At 40.0% G+C, this 17832-nt stretch overlaps 1 protein-coding gene across 1 annotated transcript in view; it reads right to left on the reverse strand.

The window, feature by feature from the left end:
• Nucleotides 1-11361: 11361 nt before the first annotated feature.
• FGD5 (FYVE, RhoGEF and PH domain containing 5) overlaps nucleotides 11362-17832 on the reverse strand; it is a 64790-nt gene continuing 58319 nt past the window's right edge. The window contains exons 17-21 of the mRNA XM_010003366.1: nucleotides 17486-17588; nucleotides 15615-15745; nucleotides 14044-14172; nucleotides 12117-12265; nucleotides 11362-11398 (exon numbers count right to left, since the gene is read on the reverse strand). Of these exons, the coding sequence (XP_010001668.1) occupies nucleotides 11362-11398; nucleotides 12117-12265; nucleotides 14044-14172; nucleotides 15615-15745; nucleotides 17486-17588 (549 nt within the window). The remainder of the gene's footprint in view (nucleotides 11399-12116; nucleotides 12266-14043; nucleotides 14173-15614; nucleotides 15746-17485; nucleotides 17589-17832) is intronic.

The raw sequence follows: 17832 nt of genomic DNA on the forward strand, positions 1-17832 counted from the left end.
AGACCCGTGCCGATGCTCCTCTCCGAAGCTGTGAGGGGACGGTGCTGCCCCTGCGCAAAGGCTGCCCCTGGTGACCCTCCTGTAGCCTGAATTAATCCGTGGGAGGTGGTGGTTGTGTGCACAGGTGGGCGTTACGTGCCGTGTCCATCGTGGTTCTTGCTGAAGGTGCAGGGTCACAGGTAGGCTTGCACAGGTGGTGGTTTTCACAGAGGTCACCAGTGACACGGCCCGGATTTGATCATCCAGGAAGGTTAGAACTGGACCCCACTGCTTTCTAAGCTGCTGCAATAGAGGACCCTGGGTGCAGCTGGATCCAGTGCTGTACGTGTCACAACTTAGACTGGGCAGCCCAGGGAAATTAGGACTGAAGCCCCTTGCTTTCCAGACTTCAGAGAGGAGCCAGGTGTGGCTGGGCCCAAAATCCTTCTCTCAGACTTGGTCTTTTCCCAGAAAGAGTAAGTGTGTTAAGTCTGAGTAAAAGCTCAGTTGTCCAATCCCCCTTGATCAGATTAAGGTGCAGCAACACACAAGGTCTGTTTATAACAAATAACACATTTATTACACTAGTAGGAGTTGATATTGAACAACCTAAACAAAACCACCTGCATATATATATATATATAAAGTAAGGAAAAGGGGATGAGAAGAAAAAGGTGACAGGAAGCGGGGGGGAGAAAGAGAGATAAAGAGGACAGGAAAATCACCGATCTTGGATCCAGTGTCCTTGATCCAGCCAAGGGGGAGGGTGGGCGTCCATGGTCAGTGTTGATGAAACTCCCCAAGCCCACCACTGCAGCTTCCTATTCTATAGGCGTAGAACTTCACAACAAGTATGTGTGATTGAGCCATACACGTGTGAACAGCTGGAGTGGACCTGCCCCCTCCCTACAATCATTATGCAGGCCTGAGGCCTGGCAGGCCATTCCTGCAGCCTCCTCCTCCCAGGCAGGCCTTTTGGGATGCATATGAGCAGGAGGGCTACAAAGGGTTTCAGTACCATTTCCCAAAGTAGGTCTTGAGGGCTGGTCCCTCACAGCCACCCAACTATTGAGTTTCCCTGTCATTTTGTGAAGTTGATGTAATTGATTAGGGCTCTCCCAATGGAGCGTCACCAGTAGGTAAGGCTTGTCCTGCTTCTGAGGCATGGGACACATTAGTTGCAGATCTTTCCACCTTTCAGGGCTTGTCATCTTACAGCAGCAGTATGTTGAACTGTGACCCCAGTTAACTGTCATAACTCTGTGTAGCTATTTGTTAATCTACTCCTATAAAAAATTACCTTAATATTTCCATTAGGTTTCTTTGAAGTCTAGCAATTTTGGCAGAAGCTAAGGAGTAGTCAGATGAACAGTAAAACTGGAAGATGTGAAGTGATAGGAACTCCTGAAAGGAAATGTTTGGAAGCAGCTGAAGACAATAATCACTGGAACAGGAGGTACTGTTGTCTGAATACCTATGCAGTCAGCATCTTGATTTTTAATTTTTTGGTGTTTTTTTGTTTGTTTTGTTTTTTGTTTTTGTTTAGCTGACTGTTGGGGGCAGGGATATGAAAACTGAAGAACTGCGTGTTACTGACAGAAAACTGGAGTTAATAAAGCACAAGCCATACAGATTTGTTTGCAATAACATGAACAAAGTGTTCAAAAAAATGTCTTGGGTGTTTGTGTGGTACTGTAATGTTAAATATATCAAGAATTTGCAAATTCTCAAAATATGGACATCCCTTCAAAAGCATTGATTTTTTATTTAATTAAAATACTATTAAGGTGTAAATACATTTTTGTAACACATAACTTTAAGGATTTTCAAAATTCTCATAATAGCGTTTCTGTAGAAGTAGGTTAGATATTAAGGTCAGATTGTGTTTCACTTTTTATAAATCAGGAATAATGACTCGTGGAGCATATTTTTAAATAGAAGACTTGGCACAGAAGCCCACCTTCCTAAAACAGAAATAAACTAAGGGAATAAACTGTTAGTCTGGCTTCAAACAACGAGATGTACATCTGTTGGATCATGATTGTAATAAAATGTAAATCGAATCTAGTTTTGTTCTTTATTTACTATCCTAATTTTTTTTTATTAGAATCTTAATCGGTTTTAAAAAATCTTTTAATTATTTTTGTTCACACCATTTGGTAGAAAGATGTGAATCTTGTGGTCAGACCTGGTGTTTCCTGCTAATGGTTATGTTCAGTTGTGCACTCCAGTAATGGATACTTGTTGAATAAACCAGAGGGGAATTCCACCACAAATAAAGAAGCTTTTAATTTTTTAGAATTATATTTTAGACCAGGAATATCAGAGTATCTAGAATGGGTAAGAAGCAGACCAATGTGCTTTCAGTTAAATTCCTGCTCTCTTCACCAAAAAAATGTATTCTTCTTACTTGATAATAAAATATATTTTAAATTCATTTGATTCTGTTCACTAGCAAATTCTCTTGTCCACACCTTAAAATGGAAGTCAAGCATTTCTGTAGCTTTTGTCATCTAACTTGTTCCTTTCTACTTTTCCGGTCTCTGACTGTCAGTATTGGGAGCAGACTGACATTTTTACTTGTTCAGTTCATGCCTAGAGAGTGCCTTTCCAAGGGCTCCCAGTAACAACTTTCCTAGGTGGTTGTGTTTGGCATTTGTTCACTTTTCTGTAGTTGTTCTATAATTTCTTACCAGGTAAGTAATTTTTCCATTTCTCTGCCCTTTTCACTACTCCATGTTGAGATGTGTGCAAGGGTGTGCTTTTGGGGGGTGTGTGGTGGTTTCTTTTTTTAACTGGCTTGTGCAAAAGTGCATTAGATACCATGGCACAGCTTTGTCAGTGGTCTTAGTGCATGAAAGAAATTACCAGTTGTCTGAGAACTGACAAATTAGAGGGACAGACTACATAGTGCAACTAATTTACTGGTTTGCTCGCCTCCATCTATCCTGTCTTATAATCATGTTGTAACCTCTTTTGACATAGGTTGTCTTTTGGTTTTATTTATTGAAAACTACTGTGATGCTGCACGCTGGGGTTCACAGGCACTGCCGCAACAGCTTGTGTGCCCTGTGGGACAGCCAGTCAGGTGGCCTACCTAGGCAGGTTGCTCCTCTTGTCTGTGTAGTCACCCCTGTTGTTTCTTGGTCTCTAAAAAGTGTTCTGCCCCTTGCGTTGTGTTTAAGAATGTACCCCTGACCTGTCACTACTTTTTTTTTTTTTTTTTCTATGTGAGCGAAATTCTTGTTACGGTAAGTTTGAGATTTGTCTGAGGAAAGTCTGTAAATATGAACATGTATGTCTGAAGACCCTACAAGTCCTGTCAAAGATTCTTACGTAAACCTGCACAATTAATGATCTGCAACATCCTTTTAATCTGTATTAATAGTCTTTAGTAGCTCAAGGGAAAATGAAATACTTCCATAAACTGGGATTTTGGTTTCTGAAAATTTTTCTTGATAATGCAATATATATATTGGCAACCAAATCTATGTGAATTTGTGAAAGGATTGCTGTGGCATCATGGAGTGGAAGAGAAAAGACCAGCAAACACTGGGATGCTCTGCTTCCCTGGTGTGTGCTGATGATAACTTCCAAGCATGTCATTTCCTCACCCTGTTGAACCTGCACCTCATTTACAGGCTGCTTCAGCAGGTCTCCCCCACCTAGAGTTCTCTGCACTGTGAGAATTTTGCTATGGGCGGAGATTGCACTGAAAGCTTCTTGCTTTGGAGCCCAACTGATTGTGGTGAAGAGAAAGGGTGGTTTTTTTCTGATTACATCATTGTGTTTTTGACAATATACATTTTATTTCTTTGTTAGGATGTTGTACTTAGACCAGTGATCCAATATCTTAAAGCAAAACTGTATAGTTTTGAATGTTGCCAGTAATTCTGTATTGTTCTTAATGTTACCGGTGTCTGAACCAGCTCCTGACCTTGCTGGAAGTACGGGAATACAGAAATGCTTAAAAGGTGTATTTTTCCTCTGAGTGGTACTGGAAATGAAAACGCAGTGATGAGAATTGTATGGCCTAGTAAACAAAATCTGAAGACACCCTATTTAATGTTTTGGACAGTAATTTGAAAATAAATAAAATAAGATTGCTTAGTGTTAATCCTGCAAAAATGTTCCAACGTATGCATTGATAGTTCTGAGGATTCTGGGATGGTGGCAGGGAAGTGAGCATAAGTTAGAACTACTTGCTTTCATAGAATTATGATTTTATGGAAATAAAAATATTGATATCCCATAACTTCTGAGTGTGTGATTCAGTTTGTTTCTTGTGTTTAAAAGTAGTGAACCAATTCTGGGTTCTATTGTATAATGTTGTAGTGATATACATAACTGCTGAAGATTTTAGAAATATTAAATTTGCAGCTACAAGTAATTGGTTGTTGATTGTGACAGGCTGTTTTTTTTTTTTTTTCTTGGGTTGCCTCTAGAAGTAGCTGACGCAAATATACTGATTGTGCTCTAGTGAGGCAAATGTCTTGTAGGTGGGCTTATTTAAAGTTAGTTAATAGCTGAAATAGTTGTTTTGCTGCAGTTTTTTTCAATAACTTCAGTGAAATTTAGAACTATACTGTGTCACGATCCGGTATTCGGGTACGTGGCAATTTTAATAAATAAAGGTGATCCCAAATGGTGAAATTAAGACACAAACGAGGTCAGATGTCACGCACACAACAAACTTTTATTGCAATAACACAACAAAAGTCCCTAGAGCGGATAGGACAGGCAGGAAAACAGAGACAGGAAAGAGAGGAGAAAGCAGAGAGGTAGAGGACAGCAAGCGAGAGCAGTTAGCACCCACGGTCCAGCGAAGTCGATGGGGAAGCAGTTCCAGGTGGAGAAGTGCTTCCTGCACCCATAGAGTCCCAGATTTTTATACAGTCCTTGCCCACTGCACCCCCACTTCTCTCCCTGCATAGGGAAGAACCCTTCAGACCTTCTCTGTGATAGCAGGGGCAGGTGTGATGCCAGGGGCTATGTAGTCTTTGGTTAATTGATGAGCTCAGCCATTACAAAGGAGGAGGTTGCGTCAACTGCCACCACAGGATTAGTTTGTTGCGGTGGAGTTTCTGTCCTAGGAAGTAGCTTGAGACTGGCACTCCTTGTCTTGTCCTGCAAAGTCGATGGTGGAGTTTCTGTCCTAGGAAGTAGCTTGAGACTGGCACTCCTTGTCTTGTCCTGCAAAGTCGATGGTTTCCGTATCAAGGCCTGGTTATCACTGGATGTTCTGCTTCCAGTGCCAGCTGTAGAACTCCTTTGTCTCCAGTCTCGGCATGTCCCACACTAAACTCCCCAGTTCTCAGGTACTCCTTGCAGGAGGGGGTTGGGTGGGTTGCTGAGACACCTCTTTAGTTCCTCAGCCCATGTCGTTCAACTCTCAGATGCCTCAAGACAGACAACAGATATCCTGAGTGCCAAAGTCCAAGCTTATCTCTTGGATTTTTCCAGACAAGCACTGTACATCCTGAATGCCACATACTGTATGGCCTTAACTTATTTAATAAGCAATGTTGTATTAGATAATGCTGAAATTTGCTAAATTTATTATTTCTAAATTGTAATTTAGAAATTATAAAGTTATAATTTTACAGACTTCTGAGAGAGCATCAGCAAAAAGTGCTTTATAGGCTCTTTTAGGCTTTAGCTGTGACTGGAGGGAAATAAAATCTATAGAAGATGCTGGAGGTGAAAAAGATCAAAGAGAACTGAGATACTCCACAAGGAAAGGTTAATAACTAAACTGGCAACAAAGCAAAGAAACGCGTCCAGCACGGCGCGGTGAGTTGGCCTTGCTTTGCAGGCAGATGCTGCCCCAGCGCTCGCTCCTCAACTGCGGGAGAGAAAACGGGATGAGAAAGCTGGGAGGTCAAGACAAAGGGACGGCACTTGCCGGTGATTGTCACGGGCAAAACAGACTTGACTGGGGGAAAACGAGTGTCACGAATCGCCAATTAAAATGGCTGTGGGTGGTGAGAAAGCCAAAAGCCAAAAGGCTGGCAGAAAGGCCTCCCCCGCGCTGCTCCCGGGGCCGCTCCGGGATGGCCGGCAGGCGGGACCCGGCGCGGGGCTGCTCCGCCAGGGCGCCCGCCTGGGCTCGCCCAGCCCGAGGGGCCCGGGGTCCTGCCCGCGGACACCGCGGGGCCTGCTGCGCGTGGGATGGAGGGACCGGCTTTGGTGAGTGATGAGTGTTCTAGAAGTGCCTTTGAGTGAGCCTCGCAGTGCTGGGCAGGGGCTGCCCTGGCGGTGCCGCGGGCAGGGCCGCCCCAGGGCCACAGGCCCGTTCCTGCTCCTGGTTGTCGCGGGCCGCTGCTGTGGGCAAGAAAAGAACAGTTTCCCACGGTGCTGTTGGCAGATATTCATGCGTTTTAAATGTTTGAGAGTAACAACACTGTAGAGCTCTGTCGACTTTAAGTTGTTATTTCAGATGCTTAAAATTTTCATAGAATTTTCCTGAAACCGGAGGTGGATTTTAAGAGTAGAGCCGAGATGTTGCATGGAAGACTTCAGCACTTATAACTGGCTGAAAAGCTGAGAAGGCGTTAATGTTATAAACGGTTTGGACTTGTTAATGCCATATTCCATTTAAATCTAAGTGCTAGTAGATGATTTTGGGCATGCGAGCCGTTGTGCCTGGTGTTCAGGTTTGTACATGGCTGGGCAGTGCTGAGGGGAGCTGGTGACCTCCATCCTCCGGTTTTTGGCCGTCATTTCTCCCTACATCGTGTCTGCTGACTGCTCTAACCTTTGGGCTTTTGCAGAAAAATCTCGCTTCAGACTGAGTTCTGAATAGTTTTGGTGGTTTATCTGAGAGGGTGGTTATTTAGCTGATAACATGCTGTTTTATTCTGGAAAGAGAAGAGTGATTCCTTGTACTCAAAAGGCTTAGGTGGTGGTGAGACTTCTGTTGCTTGTGCAGTGGGGACTGCTCCAGTGAGTAAAAGATGCAACTTTAAATGCTTTATGGTACTTGCTGTTGTCTCCAGAATGTGCAAGGACAAAGGTGCAGTGCTGTCTGGGTACAATCTGTGGCATTTGCCTTTGAGCAGTTCTTTCTAGGGAGCCCGTGAGTGTACATGCAGTCAGATTGAGTTTAAGTAATAGAGGACACACTGTCTGCTGAGACAGTCTGTGCTTCAAGGATAGTGAGAACACTACAGAGCGCAATGACTTCTCTCCATTCTGGAATGCCGTGTTTATGGTATTACTGGACTTGCTTACTAATCAGGAGCTCGAGTTGCAGGTGCTGGTTTCTCCCATCTAATTGACAACATCAGAGCACACCTGATCCCTTTGTCTTGTGCACCAAACTCTGAAATAATTAACTTGTTGATCAATAATTTCTGTTTTTCCTGTAGTGGCTGTACTTTGATGTGAAATTTTGCGGAGAATAAGCTAGAAAGAGTTCTTGTGCAATAAATTCCATATAGGGAAATTTATTACTGTTCGTAAAAAGCAATTTGAAGAACAATATGTAACTGTTACACATTGAAGACACTGAAAAGCAAGAGCAGTGCAAAATCCTAACCATGCCCCAAAGTTCAGAGCGATCTCAAGATTATTACTACTGCAGGACATGATTGCTATCTAAGAACTGTTAGTATGAATAGAAAGTAATTCCAGTTCCTCTGGTGCTTTAAGATCACATTTGTGATCTACTACATTTAATAACATGACGTATAGTATGTTAAATGAAAATATAGGCAACTACTAGGCAGTTTAAACTGTCCTCCAGTTTCTTTTAACTTAAGAGGAGCAAAGAAAGGACATAAAAATGTAGTTCTACAAGTAAAAAGATTTTAAAATGCAGAGCATGTTCATGTAAACGGTTTTCCAAGCCTTTCCAGGGCATATAGATTGTAAACAAGTTGCAACACTTATCTGGGAAAAAATCTATTAAAATAATCGAACGAATGTTCAACCCTTGTAGTTTAGTAATAATAATATAAAGAAAGCATGGCAAAGGATGGCAATGCTGTTTCAAGGGCACTGTAAAGGTTTCCTGGTGTTTGTTGTTATTCTGTGGAAAAGGAAGACTTTCAGAATATTGAAATGGGTGTTTTAGGAAAGGTCTTTTAAAAAAATAAATTTTTACTTTTGTCTCTTTGAAAGGGACTGTAAAGCTGCCTTGAAGTCTAGAAGCTTTCTTGTGAAAACTTAATCAAAATCTCACTGTTTTTTAGTACACATAAGTTTGTATGCTATGTACCTAAGTAACTTGTGAAGTTAGACTGGAGTTTTAAGCGTAGCTTGTAGAAGGTTCACAAAGTGACAAGTGAGAACCTTTTCCCTCACTTAGTGTTGCCACTTCATTTCCCTTCATGAGCAGGGATACTCACTGAAGGCAGTTACAGCCAAAGTAGCCCTCGTTGCTGTTGTACAAAAGCATGGCAACAGGAAAAGCCCAGATGGTTGGTGTCCAGTGCTGTGCTTTTCATCAATCAGAAAACAGAATTAGGTCAGGAAAGGCAGAAGGCCCAGGGCTGGATCAGCAGCATTGTGTAAAAGGTATGGGGATCTTGTCATGTCTGAATACTTCCCAGTGCTGAGGAACCTGTACTTTGTTTGGAAAAATAAATAATGGTATAAAAGCCAGATTTTAACTAGGCATATACTGTAAGATAGATCCAAGTATTATGTGTAGATAATGGCTAATAATTTGAATGCTTATCAATAAATGGCAAAATAAGCAGAAACTCACTGAAAAAACAAATGAGATCAGGTTGTATCTGAACTACTGACTGAATACCTAGTACACTGCAAATTATTTCTGTTCTGTTTTTTTAAACATTTGTGGAAGTGTGGAATAAATTATTTGTTTTGAAGAAGCAATACTAACTACAAGTTAGTGTTTCTAAGTAAATGGCATATAGTAAACTGAGTATCTGTATACCTCTATTCTAGGATGTTAATTTTCTGAAAGTTGATCACTGGATTTATTCTGAAATGGAGATAATGTCTCTCTCTGCTTAGCTTTGCTCAGAAGAACAGTTCGACTAAAACTGTTGAGACTGTTTATATCTGTAGCTGAAGTGGAGTTGACTGGCAGGCAGGCTTTGCAGGAGGTAAAGGCAGTGTGGACTAAAACACTTGATAGCAGTGAGGTCTGAATCCTGTTTTGAACAGAAGGCCTCTACTACAGTCTTCTGCTTTTATGCCCTTCTCTAGTTTGTCAGAGAATTGGTTAATAGGTAACTGTCCTAACATCAACTGGAAGAGCAAAGCTGGAATTAAAGAAGATAATGTAAAGGAAAAGCCTGTAGAATTGCAGTTATGTTTTGCTTTTTTATTTTTCCACATTACTTTAAACAATGTTTAATAGCACTGTATCTTATTTTTTACAACAAAATATTTTCATGTATTCATTTCCTGGTTATAATTGAAAACTTCATACAACCGTCAATAAATGTCAGCACCTAAATCTTCATAACACTGTTGTTCTGCAGTGCAGTAGTGTAGTGCAGTTTTGTTTTGTTTGGGACCATGATTAGAGGTCTTGCTCTTTATTCAATATTCTCTTCTTTTTTTTGTCAGTGCAGAATATTTTAAAGGGGGGATAAACATTTGCAGTGCATTGGTAGCAAGGCCATGGTTCTAACATGAAACGAATAGTTAACATTGGTGTTCGTATATTAAATAAAGAATACAAGTTTTACATTTCCCATACTTGGTTTCTGTTTGCATATGATAATTTCTGAAGCTTTCACACTCAAATATAAATAAAAAAACCCCTTAAAACAACTGTTTTTTTAATTAGTGGTAGCTGTGTATCTGGGTTTTTTTTAAGCTATTTTTTTTCCCCAGGCGATATATTGAACTGCCTTTATCAGTTGGATACATACTGTAGACCTTTTAAAATATGGACAATTCTAAACAGTTTGTTAGGATCAAAAATTCAGATATCCATTAAGCTTCTTTGAAGAAAAAGAAAAATGAAAATAAGTCTTCCCCCAATATAGTTTAATGCAAGTAAATTCTTGAACATGGTATTTTTATACAAAGATATATTTTAATCATAAATGCCATTCTATTTCTCAGTCAAGTATTATGACAAATACAGGACACAAATCATTTTATTGCAATGATTAGAACACCACATCTTAACCTTTATAAAAAAAACCCAAAACACTAAAACCAAAAAATTCCAACCCTCACCCAAACAAAAAAAAACCCCAAAACAACAGAAAAACAACCCCCAAAACTCCAGAGATTTACATCCTCAGCTGGTGTAAAGCAGCAGATCTTCTTTGAAGGCCTACAGACACTTGGCTGCTGAGAATCCAGCCCTGGAGATGTAGTGCACAGCAGAAGTCTGATGTAAGAGACAGCCGCAGGAGTTCAGAGCACTCCAGGGAGCAGGTTCAGACAAGTGCGTTTCAGCCCACCAGCACATTTCCAGTGGTGTGCTGGTTGTATGGATTGAACTTCTGATGACATTTTTCATAACAAGAACGGCAGAAGCAACAGGACCTTTTGAAAAATAGACTATTTAAATAGGTGATAAAAATCTTAACACTACTAGGTAGACTAGTGTTAAATAAAAACTGTAGGTTTATAATAAATTAAAAATAACCTTTGGGTTTGAGTCTGCAGTGTTTAGGGAGAAGTGATATAATTCAATGTCTGGATTTCTAGAGCTGCTGGAATGCATTTCAAAGTACTGTAGTAGTATGGAATAAAAGCCTTTAATATAAATTATACAGTAATCTCTGTAAAATTATAAATTGACAGCAATTATCCTGGATCATAGCCAATGAAGTGTTGGTAGACCAGGTAAATTGAATGTATTGTTCATTCATTTTCTGTGGAAGCAATTTAGCGTATGCAGGGCATAATTTCATGTTGACATTTGTTAATGGATGAGAAATTGGGCCACAGAACTCCTTAGAAACATGGAAAAATGAAGCTGTAGTTCAATAAAAATAATAAAGTGCTTTAAATGAGCATTTGTTGTTTACTATATTGTTTCTCATTTCATAGTAGACATCAAAACCAACCCAATGAAATATAATAGTGCTCTAGAGTAAGTAAAACTGAGCCTGTAATTTACTGTAGTCAGTATTTCCATGTGTTTTCTTGTCTTGATATTAAGACTTAGTTTAATGTGGGATCAGAGGAGAAGCTTATAGTACAGGTTGAACTTGCACAGACATAAAGACCACCATAAATATTCTCTATTTTAAAGTTTCCTTTTGCAAAAATGTGGATGTAAGAAGAAGGAAGCAAAAAGAGCAATCGGGAAACAGTTCATATCCAGTGTACGTAGCCAGTTTTCCTGAAATACACTGTTCAGTTTTGTAAGAGAAAAGTGGTTTGACAGGAATGTATAGAAATTTGAGAATTTATTCCAAGTCCATTGAGTAATAGCTGCTATAATATGGATGCTTCTTCCATGGCTTCAATCCACCTGAAAAGGGCAGGAAAAAAAAAAAGAAAAGAAAAGTGGTACTTATAAAATTATGTACATTTCAAGAGCATATGTATTTTAAGAACATAAAGCCCAAAGAGAACTATATTGGCCATCCCAGCTCCCAGATCGATGCAGGAAACTTGGTAGTACTGTGACTGCTGTTCTAGGACAACCTTTAGCAGTAAAATATCAAAGATAGTACAAGAGCTGTCTTAGAGTAGGAAAGATGAAAACACTGAACTATGTTTAAAAGCACCAAAATCTCCCATAAACACTGATTTCTTTCCCTGTATGTCACCAGGTGCTGGCATTTTTATTACTAGTTTCATTATTTATTATGTAGAAGTAGTAGCATTAGAATGGGAAATCTGAACAATTATTTGTTGATGAGAAAGCTGAGAGCTAGACAAACACCACACAAATCAGAGAAGTTTGTGTGCAGTAACCTCATTTGACAGACTTCTGGGCATGGCTCTTAAGACTCAGCTTCCTCTTTATCTACACAATGGAGCAAACTCTACTCCCAAAGGCAGCTGAAAAGCACTGGGTAGATTGTTAATGTTGCCCAGGCCAGTCACAGGCACTGGGCTTAATCAACACTCCTGAAAGCTGTTGGTTTCCTGTAACGAAGGCATTCTGAAGGGAAGGGAGGGTAAAGCTGTATGTATGCCTTTGGAGCTGGACACTGGTCAGTGTGGAAGCCAATCCCTGTTACCTCTGTGCTGAATTGTTGTCCTCTGCTCGGAAGCTGTAGAAGAGAGTCTGCTTGTGGTAGAGGTGGAAAACTGGATCCATACTTCCTTCCTCCTTTTCTGGGGCAATGGTGAAACCCAGCAAAGGCAAACTTTCTGTGGCAACTTTGTCCTGAAAGCAAAAAAGAAATGAACAAAAAATTAGAGACAGGGTTTGTAACAGTTTGAGGCTCTTTCTGATAATGATATCACCAAATAGTGAGATAACCCTTCTTTGGGATGCAAAAGCAGTGATGTGAATCTGCTGCTGGACTGGTGGCTCTTGCCTAACCAGGAGTGGTGCCTGTGCACAAGTTCATCTAGTCTTAGTCCTGAACTTGAACATCACCCCTGAAAGTCCAGTTCTTTGTGATCATCCACGTGGCAAGGAAGGTCAAATCAGCCATTACTCTTAATAGCTGTATTTGACATAAGGGTTCAGGAGGCAAACTAGAGGTTACTGGGAGTATGGGGGATAGCACAGCAACTGTTCTGAAAGCCTGAGACTTGCTTCCAGTTCTGTTTTTTTCAACCACTTTTATTTGCTGAGTGCAAGTAGTAGTCTTTTTGGGACCTTGTAATTTCCTTTTATAGCACTATCAACTTTTTAATAATCTGCATTGTCTAAAACAGCACATTTGCTTTCCAAAATACTTATTTGATATTTCTGAGCTGGTAATGCAATTAATGGTTAATTTACTCCCAATAAATATCTGTGAATTTTGCTTGCCAGACAATGTTTTGTACAACTAAAACAATAAGCCTTAATCCAACTGCAGTTTACCTCTATCTGAGAGCTGCAGTTTTGATTGCTGTTTTTAGGTGATGTTTTCTGTATGTGTGTGTTGCCTTTGCCTCTGCTATAGAAGCTAAATTGCAAAACAGGAACGCAAAATGTCATTAGCCATCTGTTGCTTTTTGATGCAGAATCACACAGATTCCCTATTGTTGAACCAGAAATAATCATTTATAAGGTTAGCAGAGGTAAGGTAAATGTATTTGATATAAAATATGGTGCTAATACTCTGAATTTCTGGCCAAATCATTAACTCTGTTGTGCCTCAATCTCCTAGTCTTTTTAAAGGGGATAATGGTGTTTTATGCAGCCACTGCAGTGGTGATGAAAGCTTAAATAATTGATGTTGCAGAAGTGTTCTGAATGCTTAAAGTACCAAATATTGCTAGTACAATAGTTCTTGCATTCTGTGTCCTTTGTTCAGCAAAATTAATGTTTATGCTTCTGCTTATGAAATCTGTCAGTTATAACCAAAATTTATATCAAACTTAGTTAGATTTTATTTTTATTGAAGCTGTTCACAAAGGTGAGGAAATGAAAATAAGAAAAGGGAGTAGGAAGAGACAAAATACATAAAAATGATTCAGGTGATATCCAATCTCCTTGGCTGTAAAGAGAAGCTTAGGCATTATTCTCACCTCTGCAGACTGCCTTCTATCTTTCCCTGTTGGTACCAGTAGGACAAATATTTATCATTTATACTTGCAAAACGGCAGGATTCTCCTTCCCACAAGAAATGGATCATAGCATCATTTCTCTGCAAAGTATCTGGCAGTTACTACTTTGCACCAGAGGACACCTGAGCACCTTGAAGTCTTTAGGTGTATATACACAGACTAAGGGTCACAGCAGTTGACAGTTTATAGCAGAGTGAATAGCATGAAATCAAACAATGAAGGACATTTTGAAGAGGGCTGCTGAGGTGCAGCGAGGGCTGCGCCTCTGTCCTTCAGCCAAGGACAGCTCCTGGGGCTCAGGCAGTCAGGACAAAGGCTCCAGAAGGTTGGCAGTTCTGAGAACTGCCATTTACACCTTTCTAATTTACTTGTGCTGCCTGTAGGGAATAAAGGAAGGAACTTGGATAGTAAACTGTTTCAAGTCAGACTGCACAGTACCTCGTTTGCTATGTAGGTGTAGAGGACTTTGCCTTTGATAACAAACCAGCGTTTCTTCCAGTGTCTTTTGCCTCTCTTACATCTGCTGAGGTAACCACTGATGGTAGCTCCCTCTCCTGAAGCTGCCACCTGGAGCAGGGTAGGAAAAATGAGGATTTGTAAAAACAAAGTTTTTTCCCCTGCTGATTATGCATGTTTGCATCACATCAGACAACCAGGTCTATGTCCATGAAACCAAAAGGAGACCATAAAAAATACTGAGACAGAAAAAAAAATAACCATGGTATTATGGTTCTTTTTAACAGTTTAAAGATTTCTGGTGAAACTTAGTTCTCAGTAACTGATGGAAAATACCCACTTGAGTTGTTGTTGAGGTCAGCCGGTGGTTTACAGTTGTGTTCTGAGAAGCTAAACTTGTCCCTTTCCCCATGTCTATTTTTTTTTTTCCAGTGTATTATAAGTATATGCTTCCAAAAGGGAATTACAGTATTGTGGCTGAACACTTTTCAGATGTGGGTATATTTAAGGCTTTGCAATGGTTTTATACAAATTTATGTTAATCACTTGACAATCACACTCAGCAGAACAGAAATGTTCCAGGACCTTGGTAAATCAAGTTAGAAAAAAGTTATGGAGCAATGATATTGTGAGGGTTCATATTAATAAATATCTGCTGCCTCCTTGTGGATAGAAAGCCAATGTTTGTTTCCTAATGGGGCTGAAATTTTGCTTGCTGGTTCTTTCAGTATTCAATTTATGTGGTTGTATTATATGCTTTTATCTTTGGCTTAACATCAGCTCAGCACAACTCGACTGTACAGGGAGTTCAGCAAGATGTCTGCATCCTCTTCTGTTTAATACAACCATAAATACCTGCTGGTTTCAGTGAAATGGGAGTACCTTCCTGTGCTTTTGAGTTCAATGGGCAACTTATCTACCTAGACTAACCAACATGATTGGCATCTTGTACTTGTAAAGAAAACTAAAATAGCTGAAGAAATCCCAGCTTTTGAAATTGGTGGGAATTTTATTTGTTCACATTGGTAGGAACAAGATTTTGCCCATTTAATTGGAAATAGTTTGGTTTGAGCTGGAGGGAAAATGCCTAATTCAACATGTATGCTTCTGAACTGATGACCAGTCCCTAAGTAAGTGATTCTTTATTTCTCTTGAAATCAGAAGGAAGTCTTGTCAAAAAAGGTAACTGGTGAACAGTGTATCATGTACTGTTCGTTCCTGTCATTGTCTGTGATCTGCCTTGTACTATCTGGTACTTTGAAGTCATCTTAGTTTTCTAAAGACTTCACAGCCTGTTGAGCAAAAGTATGCTGTTCTAATTGAGTTTGTCAGAGGGACCAGGAAACGTCTATGGTATCTTCAGAGCTCAAAGTCTTTTGTATTTTAAACACTATTGTGGAAAACAAAAAAAATATTAAATATTTGCATGATAAAAGTAGACCACAGTATGTGCTGAGCCCATTGCACACAGAGTAACTAATCAACGTAGCTGCTGAAGTACAAGCACATTGATCTCTGTTGTTCCTTGCCTTTCTCAGGCAGCTTGGTCCTACCTCCATAAGAGCAGAAGGGATCTTCTTCTGTTTCTTAAAAGATGAATAATGAATATTGTGGAAGACAGAAGAGAAAGCACTGCTTGAACACCTGGATGAAGTTGAAGGGAAGATCACACTAAGTGGTCGCTCTGTAAGATTAAGAAAAGGAAGGGGAAAATGGATGAATTGGTTCATATCAGACTAGGGGTAAGAGACACAAAATGCACTAATGCAAGTGACTAAGGAAAATGCAGTGCCTCCTTCATAGCCAGTTTTTATTTTAGCTTTCATTTCAAATCACCCCTGTAAGTCTGATTAGATTGGTTGTATGGATTGAACTTCTGATGTCATTTTTTGTAACAAGAACGTCAGAAGCAACAGGACCTTTGAAAAACAGACTATTTAAATAGCACCCTCGTAGCACCCTAGATTAATGGTAATAACGTACAGCTACTTGAAAGAAGTCTCCAGAAACATTGACAAAGTCCAAAATGCAGCTTGTTTTATTCTAATTTAAAATTGACATTAAGCAAATGGCTTTTCCATAGCACCTTTGCAGGAGAGATTCACTAGGACACTAGTTCTGTATGAACCACTCTTGAGTTCTGCATGGGAGAGAGTTGTTCTGTCAATTTCTATTGACCCCTCTTGTCTGAGTTCATATCTGCATGGTCTTACTTCTGGCAACACACATTATTTGGAAGTTCTTATAAAGCACAGCATTGTTTTAGCACAAACTGGAGTTATCACTTCTTGGACAGTGGCTTGGGGATGCTTTTTTAGCTGCTGTGACAGCATCCATTCATGTCATTGCCTGGGCAGTAAGTTTCTGTAATCAGGATGGAAAAACTAAATTTGTATGCACCTTTTTATCCTTTACAATATGATGTGCCTCCTTTTAGAGATTGTCTACAGGAATAGTTGTGCAAGAACATTATTTCCTGTTTATTCTCTGTTCATATGTGTGTAACCATGTAACCTTTGTGTGTGTGTCCCTTATCTTTTGGTTTGGATGTGAAAAGGGACTTTTATAGTAGGACAATAATACAGAGTTTTGGTTAGGCAGTAGCTCTTCTGCTTTGACTTCAGACTTTCATCTCTAACCAGATTAACTCCCCATGTAAAAAAGCTCTTAGTGACTCTGCACTTGACCTCACCATTTCTTTTTGTAAAAGCTACAACATGGATATGGACAGTGAGGAATTGTAAAGCCATTATTTAATTTAATGGATAATTCATTAGAAATTATGAGGAAGAGCTATCACCTACAATTAATCATGGAACACTTCAGTTAGAGGGGACCTACAGTGATCGTCTAGTCCAACTGCCTGACCAATTCACAAGTTAAAGCTTGTTTTTAAGGGCACTGTCCAAATGTCTCTTAAACACTGTCAGGCTTGGGGCATGGACCACTTCTAGAAAGTCTGTTGATGTGTCTGACCACCTTCTGGGTAAAGAAATATTTCCTCTTCTCAAGTCAGAACTTCTTCTGATGAAACTTTGACTTCCTGTCACTGGATACCAGGGAGAAGAGATCAGCACCTCGCTCTCTCCACTTTCCCTCCTCAGGAAGTTGCAGAGAGGTCACCCCTCAGTCTCCTGTTCTTCAAACTAGACCAACCCCATGTTCCCAGCTGCTTCTCATAGGACACAGTTTTTATCATACTGGTTTATCAAAAGGCCAAGGGGAGCCCTCAGAGAACCTGGATTGCTAACACAGTGTTAGCTGCCATTACTGCCTGGCTCTCCTGGGACCTCCATACACATGCCTCAGGCTTGAAATGAGAAAAGCTTTTTAACAAAACAACGTGTTAGACTGATACTAAAGCCTACCATTTTACAGGCAGGAAATGGGTTTATCAGTTTAGCTAAGAATGAAGGAACCCTACCTCTTTTCCTAAGTTCCACATAGCAGCTATCACAGACTTTGGCTGCTTGATCTTTGAGGTACTTCATAGGGTACTTGTTTCTTGAACAATTTCGACATACAATCTGTTCCAGCAAGGAGAGATGCATGTTAATATAGTTTAAACTTTATATATATGCACATACAAAACAAAACCTTAGATGTGGCTGGGAGAGGATGATAGATTGTGGACCAGATATGACTCTCCTAAAACTGTGGCCATCAGGGTAAGTACTGACTGAAGTGTGATTGCTGTGGGTTTACACTGTTGAAAGCCAAGCAAAATTGATCACTGTATTAGGTTGCACACCACTGTTGTGCCTGTCTCCC

The sequence above is a fragment of the Chaetura pelagica genome, unplaced genomic scaffold, assembly GCF_000747805.2.
Source record: "Chaetura pelagica isolate M959 unplaced genomic scaffold, ChaPel_1.0 scaffold328, whole genome shotgun sequence".
In the NCBI taxonomy this organism is placed as follows: Eukaryota; Metazoa; Chordata; class Aves; order Apodiformes; family Apodidae; genus Chaetura; species Chaetura pelagica.